General features: G+C 39.5%; 1 protein-coding gene across 7 annotated transcripts in view; it reads left to right on the top strand.

Moving 5' to 3' along the window:
* HTR4 (5-hydroxytryptamine receptor 4) overlaps window positions 1-20244 on the top strand; it is a 394426-nt gene that overhangs the window by 325253 nt on the left and 48929 nt on the right. For 5 of the 7 annotated variants that reach the window (XM_068536144.1, XM_068536142.1, XM_068536143.1 and 2 more), the window contains 3 exons: window positions 12519-12672; window positions 13603-13644; window positions 16297-16865. In XM_068536144.1, coding sequence (XP_068392245.1) covers window positions 12519-12672; window positions 13603-13644; window positions 16297-16865 — 765 coding nt within the window. The remainder of the gene's footprint in view (window positions 1-12518; window positions 12673-13602; window positions 13645-16296; window positions 16866-20244) is intronic. The other 2 variants (XM_068536146.1, XM_068536145.1) reach the window with 1 other exon arrangement.

Raw genomic sequence — 20244 nt, 5'->3', positions numbered from 1 at the left:
AATCCAAGAACATTGTATACCTCTCCATCTGTTTGTAACATCTTTATTTTCTTTCATCAGTGTCTTACAGTTTTCTGCATACAGGTCTTTTGTCTCCTTAAGTAGGTTTATTCCTAGGTATTTTATTCTTTTGGTTGCAGTGGTAAATGGGAGTGTTTCCTTAATTTCTCTTTCAGATTTTTCATCATTAGTGTATAGGAATGCAAGAGATTTCTGTGCATTAATTTTGTGTCCTGCTACTTTACCAATTTCATTGATTAGCTCTCGTACTTTTCTGGTAACATCTTTAGGATTCTCTATGTATAACATCATGTCATCTGCAAACAGTGACAGCTTAACTTCTTCTTTTCCAATGTGGATTCCCTTTATTTCTTTATCTTCTCTGATTGCTGTGGCTAGAGCTTCCGAAACTGTGTTGAATAATAATGGTGAGAGTGGACAACCTTGTCTTGTTCCTGATCTTAGAGGAAATGGTTTCAGTTTTTCACCATTGAGAATGATGTTTGCTGAGGGTTTGTCATATATGGCCTTCATTATGTTGAGGTAACCTCCCTCTATGCCTACTTTCTGGAGGGTTTTTATCATAAATGGGTGTTGAAATTTGTCAAAAGCTTTTTCTGCATCAATTGAGATGATCATATGGTTTTTCTCCTTCAATTTGTTAATATGGTGTATCACATTGATTGATTTGCATACATTGAAGAATCCTTGCATTCCTGGGATAAACCCCACTTGATCATGGTGTGTGATCCTTTTAATGTGCTGTTGGATTATGTTTGCTAGTTTTCTGTTGAGGATTTTTGCATCTATGTTCATCAGTGATATTGGCGTGTAGTTTTCTTTTTTTGTGACATCTTTGTCTGGTTTTGGTATCAGGGTGATGGTGGCCTCGTAGAATGAATTTGGGAGTGTTCCACCCTCTGCTATATTTTGGAAGAGCTTGAGAATGATAGGTGTTAGCTCTTCTCTAAACGTTTGATAGAATTCGCCTGTGAAGCCATCTGGTCCTGGGCTTCTGTTTGTTGGAAGATTTTTAATCACAGTTTCAATTTCAGTGCTTGTGATTGGCCTGTTTATATTTTCTATTTCTTCCTGGTTCAGTCTTGGAAGGTTGTGCTTTTCTAAGAATTGTCCATTTCTTCCAGGTTGTCCATTTTATTGGCACATAGTTGCTTGTAATAATCTCTCAGGATCCTTTGTATTTCTTCAGTGTCAGTTGTTACTTCTCCTTTTTCATTTCTAATTATATTGATTTCAATCTTCTCCCTTTTTTTCTTGATGAGTCTAGCTAATGGTTTATCAATTTTGTTTATCTTCTCAAAGAACCAGCTTTTAGTTTTATTGATCTTTGCTATCGTTTCCTTCATTTCTTTTACATTTATTTCTGATTTGATTTTTATGGTTTCTTTCCTTCTGCTATCTTTGGGGTTTTTTTGTTCTTCTTTCTCTAATTGCTTTAGGTGTAAGGTTAGGTTGTTTATTTGAGATGTTTCTTGTTTCTTGAGGTAGGATCGTATTGCTGTAAACAATACAATGGAATTGCTTTTGCTTCATTCCATAGGTTTTGGGTCATCGGGTTTTCATTGTCATTTGTTTCTAGGTATTTTTTGATTTCCTCTTTGATTTCTTCAGTGTTCTCTTGGTTATTTAGTAGTGTATTATTTAGCCTCCACGTGTTTGTATTTTTTACAGATTTTTTCCTGTAATTGCTGTCTAGTCTCATAGCGTTGTGGTCGGAAAAGATACTTGATATGATTTCAAGTTTCTTAAATTTACCAAGGCTTGATTTGTGACCCAAGATATGATCTATCCTGGAGAATGTTCCATGAGCACTTGAGAAGAAAGTATATTCTGTTGCTTTTGGATGGAATGTCCTATAAATATCAATTAAGTCCATCTTGTTTAATGTATCATTTAAAGCTTGTGTTTCCTTATTTATTTTTATTTTGGATGCTCTATCCATTGGTGAAGGTGGGGTGTTAAAGTCCTCTACTATGATTGTGTTACTGTCGATTTCCCCTTTTATGGCTGTTAGCATTTGCCTTATGTACTGAGGTGCTGCTATGTTGGGTGCGTAAATGTTTACAGTTGTTATATCTTCTTCTTCTTGGATTGATCCCTTGATCATTCTGTAGTGTCCTTCTTTGTCTCTTGTAATAGTCTTTATTTTAAAGTCTATTTTGTCTGATACGAGAATTGCTACTCCAGCTTTCTTTTGATGTCCATTTGCATGGAGTATCTTTTTCCATCCCCTCACTTTCAGTCTGTATGTGTCCCTAGGTCTGAGGTGGGTCTCTTGTAGACAGCATATATATGGGTCTTGTGTTTGTATCCATTCAGCCAGTATATATCATTTGGTTGGAGCATTTAATCCATTTACATTTAAGGTAGTTATCAATATGTATGTTCCTATTCCCATTTTCTTAATTGCTTTGGGTTTGTTATTGTAGGTGTTTTCCTTCTCTTGTGTTTCTTGCCTAGAGAAGTTCCTTTAGCATTTGTTGTAAAGCTGGTTTGGTGTTTCTGAATTCTCTTAGCTTTTGCTTGTCTGTAAAGGTTGTAATTTCTCCATCGAATCTGAAGGAGACCCTTGCTGGGTAGAATAAACTTGGTTGTAGATTTTTCCCTTTCATCACTTTAAATATGTCCTGCCACTCCCTTCTGGCTTGCGCAGTTTCTGCTGAAAGATCAGCTGTTAACCTTATGGGGATTCCCTTGTATGTTATTTGTTGCTTTTCTCTTGCTGCTTTTAATATTTTTTCTTTGTATTTAATTTTTGATAGTTTGATTAATATGTGTCTTGGTATGTTTTTCCTTGGATTTATCCTGTATGGGACTCTCTGCACTTCCTGGACTTGTTTAACTATTTCCTTTCCCGTATTAAGGAAGTTTTCAACTATAATCTCTTCAAATATTTTCTCAGTCCCTTTCTTTTTCTCTTCTTCTTTGGGACCCCTATAATTTGAATGTTGGTGCATTTAATGTTGTCCCAGAGATCTCTGAGACTGTCCTCAATTCTTTTCATTCTTTTTTCTTTATTCTGCTCTGCGGTAGTTATTTCCACTCTTTTATCTTCCAGGTCACTTATCCGTTCTTCTGTCTCAGTTATTCTGCTATTGATTCCTTCTAGAGAATTTTTAATTTCATTTATTGTTTTGTTCATCATTGTTTGTTTGCTCTTTAGTTCTTCTAGGTCCTTGTTAAACGTTTCTTGTATTTTCTCCATTCTATTTCCAAGATTTTGGATCATCTTTACTATCATTACTCTGAATTCTTTTTTAGGTAGACTGCCTATTTCCTCTTCATTTGTTTGGTCTGGTTGGTTTTTACCGTGCTCCTTCATCTGCTGTGTATTTTTCTGTCTTCTCATTTTGCTCAATTAATTCCATTTGGTGTCTCCTTTTCACAGGCTACAGGTTTGTAGTTCCTGTTGTTTTTGGTGTCTGCCTCCAGTGGGTAAGGTTGGTTCAGTGGGTTGTGTAGGCTTCCTGGTGGAAGGCACTGGTGCCTGTGTTCTGGTTGATGAGGCTGGATCTTGTCTTTCTTATGGGGAGGACCACATCCGTTGGTGTGTTTTGGGGTGTCTGTGAACTTATTATGATTTTAGGCAGTCTCTCTGCAAATGGGTCAGGTTGTGTTCCTGTCTTGTAGTTATTTGGCATGGGGTGTCCAGCACTGTAGCTTGCTGGTCGTTGAGTGGAGCTGGGTCTTAGCATTGAGATGGACATCTCTGGGAGAGCTCTCGCCGATTGATATTACATGGGGCCAGGAGGTCTCTGGTGGACCAATGTCCTGAACTTGGCTCTCCCACCTCAGAGGCTCGGGCCTGACACCTGGGTGGAGCACCAAGGCCCTGTCAGCCACATGGCTCATAAGAAAAGAGGAAAAAAAAAGAGAATGAAAGAAAAAATAAATAAATAAATAAATAAAATAGTGTTATTAAAATAAAAAAAATTATTAAAAATAAAAAAGTAATAAAAAGAAAGAAAGAAAGAAGAGAGCAACCAAACCAATAAACAAATCCACCAATGATAGCAAGTGCTGAAACTATACTTAAAAAAAAAAAAAAAAAGGACAGACAGAACCCTAGGATAAGTGGTAAAAGCAAAGCTATAGTGAGAAAAATCACACAAAGAAGCATACACATACACTCTCACAAAAAGAGAAAAAGGAAAAAAAAAAAGAAAAAAAAATATATATAAAGGAAGAGAGCAACCAAATCAGTAAACAAATCTACCAATGATAATAAGCTCTAAATACTAAACTAAGATAAACATAAAATCAGAAAGAAATTAGATGCAGAAAGCAAACCCCAAGTCTACAGTTGCTCCCAAAGTGCACCGACTCAATTTTGGGATGATTTGTTGTCTATTCAGTTATTCTAGAGATGCAGCGTACATCATGTTGATTGTGGAGATTTAATCCGCTGCTCCTGAGCCTTCTGGGAGAAATTTCCCTTTCTCTTCTTTGTTCGCACAGCTCCTGGGGTTCAGCTTTGGATTTGGCCCTGCCTCTGCATCTAGGTCACCTGACGGCATCTGTTACCCACCCAGACAGGATGGGGTTAAAGTAGCAGCTGATTAGGGGGCTCTGGCTCAGTCAGGCTGGGGGGGGGTGGGAGGGGCCTTTAGCTGATCTTGATTGGAAATTTGAGCTCAGTGATCACCCAAGATGCTGTCTTCAGCCATCTCAGTTAGAAGAGCTGGGCCTGGATTAAGTCTATGAGAGGATACTGCATCTAATCAACCCCATTGATTGTAGCCAGTATGGTCTCATCATTTCCATTCACCTTAGGGACCAACTCATTTACCTTTTGTTTCTTAGAATCAACTACTAAGAGAGCTGTTGAACCCAGTGGCTTCTATTTTATTTGTTAAATAATTTAGAGTCCCTGGTTCCAAAATGTATTTAACTTTGCTTACAATAACATGCATGAAATAAGTATATGTATACATATAATATCAGAGGGGCTGAGAATAAAAATAGTAACTGCTATTTATTAAGCTTTATGTGCCAGGAACTTCCTAAGTTTTAAACGTATTATTTCATCAGTTCCCACAGCCAATCAATGAGCTGGACATAATGATCTCCACTTTATAGATGAGGAAACTGAATCTTGGAGAGGTTAAGTAACTGATCCTAAGACCACAGAGTTGGTACCCAGATGCAAAAACGTAAGGTGACTGCTAAAATCTCCTCTGATTCTGAGAGTGTAGGGTTCCAGGTTGTTCTGTTGGCTACTTCTGCCCTCACTGTGGTTGGGAGGACAGGAAGTGAGGAGGCAGAATTTTCCTTAATTGCAGGAGGAGTGGGGAAGAGATTAGCATGGAACTTAAAATACATGACTGCCTTCTAAGAGTTGTCAAAGTAAATTGTGTCCCCAGAGACATTTAAAAGCAATTTGATCACACATTTACACATGGCTGTGGTTGGGGAAGCTGATGACTGATCTACCAAAGCGGGTTTTAATGGAGTTTTGTGAGCAATACTTAGAAATGTTTTGCATAAGATATTACTTTGTAAATATCCTTGCTACATTTTAGTTAATCCTGACCATCTGGAACCTCACTTGTCATTTGAACATTTACTTAACCACTGTGTAAAAGTTTTCTAGTTAAAAAAGAATGCCAGTTGTCCAATGGAAGTCTAGAGAACAGACCGAATAGATTAGTCCTGAGATGAGACGGAATTGTTTTTTCTGATGAATACTATCCACCTAGCCTGTGAACCAACCACTCTGTCTCTTGAGTTTGTTGTAATTCAGCTCCTTTGGTAGAGCAGTGTTGATTGTGATGGACATTTTCCAGTTCAAAAAACCTTCTGGTGATTCCTCTGAGTATAGCACTCAAAAACCTCTAAGACAGTAGTTCTCAAAGTGTGATCCCCAAACCACCAGCAGCAACATCACTTGAGAACGTATCAGAAATGCAAATTCTTGGGCCCCATTCAAGATCTACCTGCAATCGGTGTTTCAACAAGCTCTCTAGGTGATTCTGAAGCACACTATGTTGGAGAACCATTGCTCTGAAATCTTCCCTTCAGCCAGCTTTCTAGGCTTACTTCTTCTACTTCCATATGAACACTCTACCATCCAGCTAACTTGTACTCTGTTATATTTATATGGGTATGTGGGTACATGCATGTATATTTATAGATGGATATATATTTATATGTATACAACTTCTGTCTCCGGGTCTTTGTCCATGCTCTTTACAGCAACTAGATTATACTTTCTCCTCCACTGTCCTTGCCCAGTCTCTAAAATCCAACTTAAAAGACACTTACTGGAGACAGCCTTTCCCCATCCCTCTACTTTCACATCCCAAAAACCTGGTTCCACATTTTAATGTAATTTATTTTAATTGGTAGTTATTCAGGGCTTACTATTTATTCAGCCCTTTTGTGAGCATAACTCTATATCTAGCACTGTACTAGGCATTGAGGATACAATTGTGAACAGGCAAACACCTCTGGAACTTATAGATCAGTTAGGGGTAGACTTTTCTTACCTCCTGTCCTAGATCATAGCTCTGAGAAGGTGCAGGTGTCTTGTACTGCTGGGTGTCCCCCGGGTTGTATTAAGTTATGGCTGGCAGGGTAGCAGGTGATGTTCTTGTCTCCTCTGGTCTGTACAGGATACACCAGAGTATGATGCTCTCCTTGTGGCTGCCACTCTTAAGAGGGAATGGCACACTGTAACATACAGAGGACACAGAGCCCCTGCTGTTGGTGAAAGGCTCCTCCTCTAAACCAAAGTTTCTCAAATGTGGCACTACTGTCCTTGTAGACCAGATGATTCTTTGTTGTAGGGGGCTGTCTTGTGTCTTGTAAGACATGGGGCAGCATCCCTGATCTCTACCCCCTGGTTGCCGGTAGCATCACCCTTTCCAATTATGGCAGCAGAATGTGTCTCCATGCATTACCAAATATCCTGTGGCATGCAGAATCAACCCTGGTTGAATACAACTGGGAATAGTTGTACCTGCAGAAAATAAGACTTAAGAGGAATGTAGAAGCTCTCTTCAGATATCTGTAGGACTACTGTGCAGAAGAATTAGAGAGAGAAATTTTAAATTGAGACAGAGGGTAAAACTGGAAGTTACAGAAGATCAGTTTTGGAGGAGACCCTTTTAACCTCAGGAGAGCCTTGAGCTTAGAGTGTACTGTCGCAGGACTTGGTGACTTCCCAGTCCTTAGTGCATTCACGCAGGCTTGGATATACCTCATTTTAGAGGGAACGTGGGGATTTCAGGATTTTGAGGATCCTTCAAGTTTTGAGATTCATTGTTTTTATGTTTCCAAAGTGGCTCGCAAAGAGTTAGAATAAATCCCTTGGGGATTTTGGGAAGGTGGCAGAGTGAAGTGATGGTAGTGAAATTAACCTCCTGACCCTTGTGTCAGGCTGCCTGGGCCAGATCCCAGCTTGGTTCTTACCACCAGTGGGACCTTGGACAAATCTCAACACTTCTGTGTTTCTGTTTCCTCATCTGTGAAAGGGGCGCATTTATAGTTCCTATTTCAAAAGTAGTTGTGAGGACCAAACGAGATAATACAGGTAGACCTCTTGGTAAGTAAATGAAAAGTAACTCTTATTATTAACTCAGCCAGTGTGCTTTGCCTAAACTCCAAATAACTTGCAAATTTAACTAGCTGCTTCTGTCTATTTGTGTTGTACATGTGTTTGGGAGGCAGTTCATAATAGGGCAAATATATTTGTTATTAGCACTGGTAATATAATCCAAATATAAGTATTAAAAAGCAACCATGATAGGTAAAGATCAAGTTTTCTGACTTCTATCTGGTCCTTGATCTGTAGACAAAAGTTAGAATTTTAAGGGTCAGTTAACACTAGAACTGAATTTTTATTAATCATTTTATTGAGTGATGTTTGTTTTCACATACTTAATTTACACTCTTGAATGCAGCCTTCAAGAGGATGTTTATTTTTCAGATCCTTTGCTAGAAAGCAAAGATTGGAAAGATATGAGGAAAGAAATTAGAAGAATATGAGGTGGCTTATTTATGGCAGCTGTCTCAAGGATGCCAAGGCCTTGGTAAGAATCTTGGGCCCATAAAATCGAGTGCTCTAATTTGAGCTCCAGATAAAAACCTTATATTCTCTACTCCGTGCCGTTTAAAAATCATATTATTTTTACTGTAATATATAGCACCAGATTGAAGATGTAGAGGAGAAGATTTAAGTAAAACACATACATAGACACAATTTGGTATTTTTCTTATTCATCCTTACTATTATTCACAATTCAATCAGTATAATTTGAAGAAAATGAAATTCTTTTTTCCCTTTACTTATTGCTAATTTTTAAAGTAGGGAATGAAGGATTTTTCCCAGGCTTGCCCAGCCACCTCACATCATGCAAGAGTAACTTTCTGCAGCTCTCTGTGCAAGAAACCATGGCTGTGTCCCACCTTAGCCCCTTGGGAAATGAGCTGTCCAAGCAACTTTATTGCAAGCACTCATTGTCCAGGGCACAGACTGTGTATGTAAATGCATAAGGGATTGGTAGCATGTGTACTACATCCACAGGATCCCCCTTGAAGTTGAGTTTCCAAAGGAAACCCGTCACCATTATTTATTTCTCTGTAGCAGCAGCTCCTAATAGCCTAGGGTAGTGCAAATTAAAGCATAGAACATTTGGACAGCAGAACTTGGGGAGATCTTATTGTCGACAGGATATTCATCATGCCATGGGAATCAGACAGTCACCCTGGCCAAGTTAGACTTAGAAAGAAAGGCTTTCATAAAAACGTTATGAGCACCAATATAACCATGTATTCAAAGTCCTCTTCTGTAAATTCTATTGTCTTCCCAACATAATCCTCTAAACATCCATATCCACTTATGGAAGTCAGAAGAACATCTTGCTTCCTCAAACATACCTTCTGTCCTGCAAGGTGTTTAATTTGGCTTTGTCTTTTTGAATTTTTAGATTTATATGACAATGGAGATCCAACCCAAATTCCTAAAGTCTTATCTTTACCCAGTATCTTGACATCTGTTCCAAACCTCAAAAATTATAAATTATACAGCAAAGGTAGGGGGGACATCTATTGGGTTGGCCAAAAAGTTCCTTTGGGTTTTTCCGTAACATCTTACGGAAAAACCCAAAGGAACTTTTTGGCCAACCCAATATTTTTCACTTATCCCTTGATTGCCTTCCTTGGGTTGGTAGATGAGGGGATGCTGTAATTTGAGCTATGATCTGGAGGTATACTGAATAAAAACAAAGGTATTCTTACTTAGAACAAAGCATCTGTGAAGGACATATCTGGCATTCAAAACCATTTTTATTGAGGCAAGGTACTTTGGTTGCAAGTAACAGAGACTGCCTTTAGCCAACTTTGTTAGCTTTTGCTAGGGCTGTCATAACAAAGTACCATAAACTGTGTGGTCTGGAACAACAGGATATTTATTGTCTTACAGTTCTAGAGGCTAGAAGTCTGAAATCAAGGTGTTAGCAGGGCCCTGCTCCCTCTGAACCTGTAGGGAAAAGGTTCTTCGTTGTCTCTTCCTAGCTTCAGTTGTTTTGCTGGCAATCTTTGGTGTTCTTTGGCTTGTAGAAGCATCATTTCAGTCCTCTGTCTTCACATTGCCATCTTCTCACTGAGCAGATCTGTCTGTGTCTAACTTTCCCTTTTTGAAAGGATTTCAGTCATGTTGGATTAAGGCCCACCCTAATGGCCTCATTTTAATTTTATTACCTCTCTAAAGATCCTATTTCCAAATAAGGCCGTATTCCAAGGCACTGAGGGTTTGGATTTCAACATATCTTTTGGGAGAGGGGACACACTTCAACACATAAGATCAACTTAAGCAAAAAGGGAATTTTGTGGGAAAATATGAGGTGACTTATTTAATTGAAGGAAGAGCTAAAGAATGAGGACCCAAAGGGGCAAAAGCATGACTGCCCGAAGATCCAAGGAGCAGGAGCTACTCTCAGCCCCACCAGGTAGCTGCTGTGGGAATAGAGGAACCTTCTCTGACTTTCCCATTTTTGCATCACTCTGCATGACATTCAGAGTCCCAGGAAAAAGTCTGATTGGGTCACCCCCTGGCTGGAAAAGTCAGTCCCATCATTTATTTTCCCAACTACATGACAGCAACAGAGAAGAGAATTCCCAAAGGATTTGGGATGCTATTACCAAGAAAAAGGAGGAAAAATGGTAAATGTACAAAACCAATATCTAATCTAGGCCCTCTAGCAGGAAATAAGGAAGGGAGCAAAATTTGAAAAAAAAGTATATTTTTATGTACTCCAAATTCATCAACTCTGTGTTAGTAAGCCTCTGATGATTGTTAATACAGCCATTCAGAAAAACTTGCCACTGTGATATAATTTGCCTTTCTTATATAAGCGATGAGTGTGGAGAGAATTCCAGCTAATCATGGTTCTTTCCATTACTGAGTTACCTTTAGTTAGATTTGGCTACCATGTCAGTTTTATAGATAGAGAAAGTTAGTTCCTGAGTAATTCCCTCTCCCATTATTTGGTCTGTCGTTCTATACTCTGGTCCAGATCAGGATACCCTGTCTTGCTGGCCACAGGGAGCTCCCTGGTACAATGTGGTTAGCTACTCTTTGATGCCCTGTAGGGAAGGATATAATCCCCTTGCAGCGCCTGAGGCACTCTCTTCTCATGCTTTAACACTAGGCTCTCCTTCTCATTGCACCCTCTCTCCCAACTCATCCTACCACCACCTTTTCAAAGAATATAGCCATTGTTCTATTAGTTATGCTTTGAATTAAGAAAAGAAAGGAAGAGGTGGTAAAAGTTAACAAAGTGAACTGCATAAAATGAGGGGTATGAGGGGGTGGCTCATCCTTAAATGGTGTAAAATCTTAAAGAATAGGCTTAGTCTCCAGGCTGTCTCTTTGCATTTTTTCTTTGGCTCTTCCAAAGACAAATGGCTGATAGAACTACCATGGTATTTTGCCTGTTGCCAGTTCAGTGAACTTCCTGGGCATGGAAGTAGTGATCTCCATGACTGGAACAACATACAAAGAGCAGTCTGGGAGTTAGAGACCAGATCATTGAGTTTGGCAAGTTGCACCTCTCTCTGGAGATACGAAGAAGGTTAGCACTGTAGGCAGAATCTGGGCTCAGGAAGGCGTGAGCAGAGAGTCCCATGAGAAGGATCAGACCCTGATAAATGGGGATGAGATGGTCTCTACCAGTAGGTAGGAAATGATGGAGCAGGAAATATTTGGAACTTGACATTCTTGGCATCAGAGAAACAGTTAAATGGTTCAGCCCAGAAGTAACACATGTCAATTCTGTTCATGACTCATCGGCCAAGTCTCTCGGCCCCACTCAACCACAAGGAGGTCAGGAAGTGCATGTGCCCAAAAGGGGGAACTGGACATACCTAGCAAACAGCAGTAATGACTTCCACTTGTCAAAATGCAAACTCCAGATTCCTCCCTAACAGGCTCTAATTCAGGAGATCCTTGGAATCTGCATTTTAAGTAGGTCTCCTCAGGTTAGTCTGATGCAGGGGAGAAGGGCAGAATCTTTGGACCACAATTTAAAGAACACTGACTTAGGGCTTCCCTGGTGGCGCAGTGGTTGAGAATCTGCCTGCCAGTGCAGGGGACACGGGTTCGAGCCCTGGTCTGGGAGGATCCCACATGCCGCGGAGCAACTAGGCCCGTGAGCCACAATTACTGAGCCTGCGCGTCTGGAGCCTGTGCTCCGCAACAAGAGAGGCCGCGATAGTGAGAGGCCCGCGCACCGCGATGAAGAGTGGCCCCCGCTTGCCGCAACTAGAGAAAGCCCTCGCACAGAAACAAAGACCCAACACAGCCATAAATAAATAAATAAATAAATAATTAAAATAGCTTTAAAAAAAAAAAAGAGCACTGACTTAGAGCATCACCTCAATATAGGTAGGTGATCAAGAGGATGGGGACAAGTTTGAGATACTGTTCTTAGAGCTCAGATATAGGGCCAACCCTGGGTCACCTCAAGTTGTTATCAAAGAGGACTGCATATGTCTAGACACTGAGGCCCAGAGAGGTGGACAGAAGCTCTTAAAATGCCCAGGCAGGCATGAGGGTAGTGTTGGATCCGTGCCTGAGACTGAGCAGACCCTCAGGTATATGTTGAGCTTCTCAGATACTGGGAGAGGAAGAGGGATATGGGACCAATGCCTGGTTCTCATAGGTATGATCTAAAGTTTATATTTATAATAGCAGAAACTCTTTGACCAATATGATATCTTATTGTACCATTGCTTTTTTCTTTCCTCTGTTCTTTTCCCACTTCTCTCTCCTCCTTCCCTTCCTCTACTACCCACTCACCCCATTTGCCCCCATTATTTTCTCTTCCTTCCTTATTTTTATTCTCTACCTTCCCCTCTAATTTTCCTCTTTCCCAATATCTCCTCTTCTTATTGCCCTTCTCCATCCTTCTCCCCTCTTCTCTCTCATCAATTATGCTCCCTCCTTCTCCCTCTCATCCATCCTTTCCCTTGGCACCCCCCCATCCCCTCTCCAGGTATTATGCCATCTGCTGCCAGCCTTTGGTCTATAGGAACAAGATGACCCCTCTGCGCATCGCATTAATGCTGGGAGGCTGCTGGGTCATCCCCATGTTTATCTCTTTTCTCCCTATAATGCAAGGCTGGAATAACGTTGGCATAATTGATTTGGTAAGTACTCGTGCAGACCCCACTGGTTTACTGTCTGACTAACTTTGTTTGCTTGGGATTCTAAATAAACAATGTCAGGTTAGGTGGATATTCTAAGAAAGATCCTGATAGCGGTCTGAGTAACAACAATAACAACAAAAAAAGCAGGCTAACATTTTCCAAAGCTTACCGTATGCCAGAAAGTACACTAAGTACATATAATCCTGACAGCATCCCTTTGGGAAAATTACAATACTTTTCCCCCATTTCACAGATGAGAAAACTCAGGGTCAAAAAAGTGAAGTAACATGCCCAGTGTCGCACAGCTATTGAATAGCAAAACAGGTGTTCAGAGCTTAGCAGACATACTCCAGAGCCTGAGGGAAGTGATGTGCCCCAAGAGGCCTTCATCTCATTTCATGCTGAGACCCTATGAGGCTTACAGTGACCCACAGAAAGCCTGTCATGGAGGTGGGGGCTTCTGGAGAACGTATGGGCCAGGAGTCGAGAGAACTGGACCCTGAGCTCAGCTCCATCCCTGACCCACTTCCTAAAGGGCTGTGATGAGAAAATTCATGGGTCCTCAGTGGGAACAGTGTCTTCCAGTGGTGCAGGAGAACAGCACATGGCACAGGTGCCAGGCGTCTGCCAAGCCCTGTCTGGATGCTCATGAAGAGTTTCCAGCTCTGACATACTATGTTTTTAGTATCAAACTTGTAATGAAGATCGAAAGCTATGGTCTGGATCCATTAGCAGGTATATATATTCCCTGAGGAAGTTGTCAGGCAGTCACTTTAAAATGGATCCCAGGACCGTGTTGTGGTAGGGAGGGGAATGGGGAGGAGAGATTGAGAGTGAGCTCTGGCCCAAGAGGACCAGTCAGAGTAGGAGCTGCCCCTTCCTCTCTCCATCCCATTCCTAGCCCCTAATCTTGCCTTATTCTTTGTCCAGGAAAGGATATCCAAACCAAGGCTGGGCCAGGATTTGCATGTGGTATGTCAGAACGAGAGTTCCTTGGGCTTCTGAAAGAAATGCTGGGCACAGAGGAGTGGAGAAGTGAAAGGGGATCCGTACAAGGGAGACTGTATGGATATTTTCTTAAATCCTATCCCTCTTCTTTCAAACTTTCATTTTTATCATTCTTGGGGGAAATGAAATTCAAATTTCCAATAACCAGTAGAATAATAATTATAATGGCCAACAAATGTCGAACACTTACTGTGTGCCTAGCCCCATGTTAATTTAATCATTATTATCTCTCTCAGGCCTCACAGTAATGGTATATGTAAATCCTGTCATTGTCCTCAGGAAACTGAGGGTCAGAGAGGTTAAGTCACATTGGTAGGGAGTGGTGGTGACTATATCTAAGCCCAGGCTTACTGGACTCCAGAGTCTATGTTCTTATGTTTGTGCTAAACTTAATCCCTAATGGAGAAGCCTTTGGAAGCATAAGCTTCTGTGCATCAAAATTTGTAACAAGGGTACAGCACTCTTACCTTCTGCTGTAGAATTTTCAAGGGGAATGACCTAGGGAATTTTGTTCATTTGTGAGAGTGAGATAGAAGCATCCCCTGTTTACTTCATGTAACTGAATGGGGCATCTGCTTACTATTAACATGCCTAGTATTTGCTCCATGGTATTATAATTGCATTTCATATCTTTTTTACTCATTTGCACATTGAACCTGCCTAGAGAGAAACTAGCATAACCCAGATGTTCATAACACATGTACAGTTGATCCTTGTTATTCATGGTAATTAGGGTCTATAAAGTTGCTGCAAATACTGAATTAGCGAATCATGAATCTTTGTTCCTAGGTGAAATATAGAGTTAGATTCCTGTGACTTAAGGCAAGTAATACTTAGATAAAAAGAGATTTTGTAATGATTAAAAATGTCAATTCAATAGGAGGATATGCTATAACCTTACAATATATCAATACTATAGGACAGGATATTAAATGTGTACACAATGAATGAAATAGTGTGTTATGTATCAAAATATACATGATACATATCTCTATTCATGTGTATATTCACACTGCATGCATGCTGACCTCAGGAAGGGAAGAGTCATTGGGTTACACAGCTCTCTTCAGCCAAGGACTATTTCTAGAGAAGGCTGGTAACTAAGAGCTGTCAGCAGGCAGAGTTTATAGGTGGAAAAAAAAGTCTTTCAATTCTTAAGAGGGATCTAGTATGTCACAGTATCCAATACAAGTGAGGTTTATGCCAGGAATTTAACACAATCAATGTAATTCACTGTATGAATAAAAGAAAGAAGGGAAAACCCACATGATCATCTCATTACTGCCAAAAATGCATTGACAAAATTCAATATGCAATCATAATTTTTTTCATGATGATGAATGTGTAAGTATACACAGAAATTTTATTTATTCTTTTTTTTTTTAACATCTTTATTGGAGTATAATTGCTTTACAATGGTGTGTTAGTTTCTGCTTTATACCAAAGTGAATCAGCTATACATATACGTATATTCCCATATCTCCTCCCTCTTGCGTCTCCCTCCCACCCTCCCTATCCCACCCCTCTAGGTGGTCACAAAGCACTGAGCTGATCTCCCTGTGCTATGCGGCTGCTTCCCACTAGCTCTCTATTTTACATTTGGTAGTATATATAAGTTCATCAAACTAAGAATAGAAGGGAACTTTCTCAAACAGAGCGCATTGACAAAAAACTTACAGCAAGTGCCATACTTAATAGTAAAATATTGAAAGCTCCTCTCCTGAAACTGGGACTGTAACAATGGTGTCCACTATTACCCCTTTTATTCAGTATTGTACTGTTGGTCTTATCAAGTTCAATATGCAAGGAAAATGGTATTAAGACTGGAAAGGAAGAAGTGAAATCGTCATTATTTGCAGATCACATGAGTATTCATGGAAAAAATTCAGAAGAATCTAAAGATGAAATATTAGTTACTAATTTAACAAAGTTCCTGGATACATAGCCAATATACAAAAAATTTTCACTGCGTTCTGTGTATTAGCAACAGACAATTAGGAATAAGAATTTTAATGTAGTACTATTTGCGATAGAATAAAAATAGAAATACTTAGGATTAATCTAACAAAAGATGTGTAAGACATTTACACAAAAATGTAAAATATTACTGAAATTCTAAAAGACTTAGGTAAAGGGAAAGAATTATCATGTTTGTGAATTGGAAGACTTAACACTGAAAAAATGTTATTTTTCCTCAGTCATTCTATTCTAACTCCAATCAAAATTCTAAAAGATTTTTATGGAAGTTGATAAGCTGATTCTAAATTTTATATGGGAAATACTGAGATGTAAGAATACCCAAAGCAGCCAAAAGTATATTCCTTTTCTGCCATCATGGTTCTATGTGCTATAGGCTTATTAGAAGAAAAAGAAAAGCTTTGCTGATAAACCTTCTTTTTTATTTCCTTTCCCTTCATCTTTTTCTTTTATTCATCCCTCCCTTTCCTTCACTATTCTTCTCCCCTTCTTTCTATTTTCCAAACCCTCCTTTTCTCTTCTTTTTTATCCTTTTCCTTTTCTTACAATTTTTCTCATTCCCCTCCTGCTTCTTCCTGTTCACTTTTTCCTTCCCTTTCTCCCTTCCTTCCTCATTTCCTCTCTCCCTCTAACTCTCAGATAGAAAAAAGGAAGTTCAACAAGAACTCTAACTCTACGTACTGCATCTTCATGGTCAACAAGCCCTATGCCATCACCTGCTCTGTGGTGGCCTTCTACATCCCGTTTCTCCTCATGGTGCTGGCCTATTATCGCATCTATGTCACAGCTAAGGAGCATGCCCACCAGATCCAGATGTTACAACGGGCAGGAGCCCCCTCAGAGGGCAGGCCCCAGCCAGCAGACCAACATAGCACTCATCGCATGAGGACAGAGACCAAAGCAGCCAAGACCCTGTGCATCATCATGGGTTGCTTCTGCCTCTGCTGGGCTCCATTCTTTGTCACCAATATTGTGGATCCATTCGTAGACTACACTGTCCCTGGGCAGGTGTGGACCGCTTTCCTCTGGCTTGGCTACATCAATTCTGGGTTGAACCCCTTTCTCTACGCCTTCTTGAATAAGTCTTTTAGACGTGCCTTCCTCATCATCCTCTGCTGTGACGATGAACGCTACCGAAGACCTTCCATTCTGGGCCAGACTGTCCCCTGTTCAACCACGACCATTAATGGATCCACACATGTGCTAAGGTGAGTGCTTCAGGGCTTATTAGATTTTGCTCATTTGCAGGACTCAGAAGAGGTAACTTTCCAGTTTTCTGTTTTCCAGATAGATTATTCTTGAAAACTTGTGCAGTACTTTCAAAGGTTAAAAAAAAAAATTCTGCCATCTGTTAATGGAATAGAGTAGTGGGTAAGGGCTCAGGCACTGGGGGCGAATGACCTACATTCAAATCCAGCCTCCATAGTTCTTTGATTTGGGGCAAGTCATTAAACCATTCTGAACCTTCAATTCATTAAAAAAAAATGAAAATCATAATCATGATTTCTACATCGCGGACTTTTTTGAGGGTCAAATTAGCTAATATATGTAGAGCACATAGTACAGAGTCTGACACATAGTAAGAACTTAGTAAATATTATCTACTCCTACTTATAGGTAGTATTTTAGGGTAGTGATTAAAAGCATGGTAAAATAGTCTTTATTTTGACTCTCAGTGCCACTGCTAATCATTTGTATAATCCCTTTTGATTTTTATTTTCTTCAACTGTAAAAAATGGTAATAATAATGATACCCATCTTATAAGGCTTTTATGACAGGGATAATGTATTCATATAGGGCCTGATACATAGTAAGTGCTCATAATACTACTAATGTGAATAGTAGCATATAACCTGATACCCTAAGATGGCCGTAAAATAACATGATAAACTAAAATAAATAGAATGATAAATATGCAATAGTAATGCTATGTGATGTATGATATATTGGAAGTATGGACAATGTAGAGTGGGGATATGAGTAGGCAAGAAGCTGATTTGGTTAAGGGAATCAGGGAAAACGTCACAGAACAGCATTTTATAAGAATTTGAGACTTGGAGGAGATGTCAAGGAAGGCATTCCAGACAGAGAGAACAGCATGAGGAAGGAAATGGAATATGAAAGAGTGTGGAAAGGTCAGGTGGTTTACCCAAGGTCACATAGGTTGACGGAGGTGGGAGTAACTTTGAAGTTCAGTGACTAGGCATGATGCCTCTTTCCAAACTGAGAATTTTCTTGCTACCCTGGCTTAGAGTTGTTCTCAGCTGTGGAAAGCTATGTGTGATAAATACATTCATCCTGTAGCAAAGATGAATTGTCAATGACAGTTTTTTCCTTTGCCCTGAGATGCACAGGAATTTCCAAAGAGCAGTTCCTTCTTTGAGACAAGCATTTAATTTCTCTGATGATGACAATATTTAGCTCTTCTGGCAGCTGAAAACTGGGGACTTTTCATCTGCATATGTAAGAAAAGAAGAAAAAAATAGGAATTGCTATGAAATGTCAGTGCTCTGCCTCAGAGACTGCTCAGAAGCATGAATTCAATTTTCTGCTACCAGTGTGGGCAGACTTGTAGCTAAAGCCTAGTATGATGTTGAGATTCCAGCTGGTGGAAAGGCCTCAAAGGATACTCCTATAGGCTGTCATTCTTTCTTAATTATTGTGCCTTCGTCAGTGTCATAGAAAGGATCCAACAGCAAAGTGTGTGTACAAGAACTTCTGTGCGGGTGCCAGCGAGTTTTTAGCTATTTAAGCTTAGCAGGTGCCTGAGTACAGGCTGCCGACTACTTACAGAGTATGCTCCAGCAGTGCATTTACTAAGTCAGTTGTTTAGAACTGGTGCCTTTTCCCGTAGAAACAGTCATAGAAAGAATTTAGGGTTTCTAGGGCATCCCAAGAAACCTATTTTACTAATACTATATTATTTTATCCCTGCTGCTTTTGGAAATCTGCAGCATGATTGTTAAGCAGAGATGGCAGTTTAGAGATGGCTTATGTGTATATTCTTCATACTTTATTCCTTACACTTATTTCTTCCTGAGGTCATGAGAAGTAAAGAAAGTTGGTCTGAGGTGTTTTTCTGTGGGCGTGAGGAATCTTATAAGAGTGGGGATGGCCTATACATAGAAGAGAAAAGTATTTGAAACTTGAATCCACTAGAGTGTAAGCCTTGCCAGGACAGGAATCCTGCCTGTTTTATTTCCTGCTACATAACAAATAACCCAATATGTTGCTTCATGGGTAAATTAACAAACCATAAAATTAATTCTCCAGATCAACTGTTTTAACTTAACACAATCTAAGGAAAATGTGTGTTTTTCTTAAAAGTCCCACAAGTAGGACATCAACAAATTCACGAGTTCATGAAATATAAAACCAAAACAATGAAAAGTAAAATCAGCTTTTATCCTGCTAATCCTACCCCTAGCCTCAGAGACAAGAATGACCACTAGTCTGGAAATCTTTTCAGTGCATTTACAAACATTCATAAAAACATACAAATTCATAGATTTTTCTCCCTTCATTTTACATAAATAGAGCCGTGCTGTGTGTACTTTTCTGCACCTTGCTTTTTATCCGTTAACAATGTATTTTAGAGATCATCCCACCTCAGAACATATAAATCTAACTCATTCTATTTAACCGTTCCATAATCTTCTGTACTAAAAATACACATTAAATTTTATTTAATTATTTCCCATTAGCAGATATGTAGGTGTCTCCAATCTTTTGCTGTTACAAACTGTACTATTTTTAATGCCCTGGAACACATTTCTTTGTGCATATGCCGTTATTTCTCTCAGATAACTACCAAAAGTGAAATCGCACTATTGACATGTATGTGCATTTAAAAATGTTATGCTTACCATGAAATTGACCTCCCAGAGCACCATAGTGCTTTGCATTTTCATCAGCAGGGTGTGAGAGTATCTGCTACTCCTTCCCCTCACCAACACTGGATACTATGCATCTTTTATTAATATACTAATTTAAAATATGCTCTTTCGTTTAATTTGCATTTCCCAGATGATCTGATAGATTGAACCTCTTTTAAATTAGTTATTGACTGCACCTTCATATGTTTGGTACTTTATCTGACAACTTTGTTCTATTTTTCTGATTAATTTCTGGATGTTCTTTATTATAGTCCAAATATTAATCCTTTGTTATATAATTTTCAAATACATCCTCCCATCTTCTGCTTGGTTTTGAACTTTGGTTAACTTTTGTCTTACAGAAGTTTCAAATTTTGAAAAAACTATTCTTATTTGACCTCTTACAGTTGGCTCACTTCCTTCTTGAAAAATTTTCCACATTAATTTTCCTAAACACCATACTTGTCTGGTTTTCCTCCTAACTCACTAGCAACTCTTTCTTAGAATCCTTAACAGGTTCTTCCTTCTCTATCTGGCCTCTCAATGTTGGAGTTCTTCAGGGCTTGGTTCCTGATACTCTCCTCAAACTACATTCTCACTTGGTGTGATTTAACCATCCATAGCTTTAAATACAATTGTCATGCTGTCAGCTCTCTCTTTAATTAATATCTCCAGGTCATAGCTGCCCTCTAAACTCCAGACCACAAGATC

This window comes from Eschrichtius robustus, chromosome 2, assembly GCF_028021215.1.
Source record: "Eschrichtius robustus isolate mEscRob2 chromosome 2, mEscRob2.pri, whole genome shotgun sequence".
NCBI classification, from domain to species: Eukaryota; Metazoa; Chordata; class Mammalia; order Artiodactyla; family Eschrichtiidae; genus Eschrichtius; species Eschrichtius robustus.
Note: the sequence above shows the minus strand (reverse complement) of the source record. Positions and strands in the feature narration are given on the sequence as shown.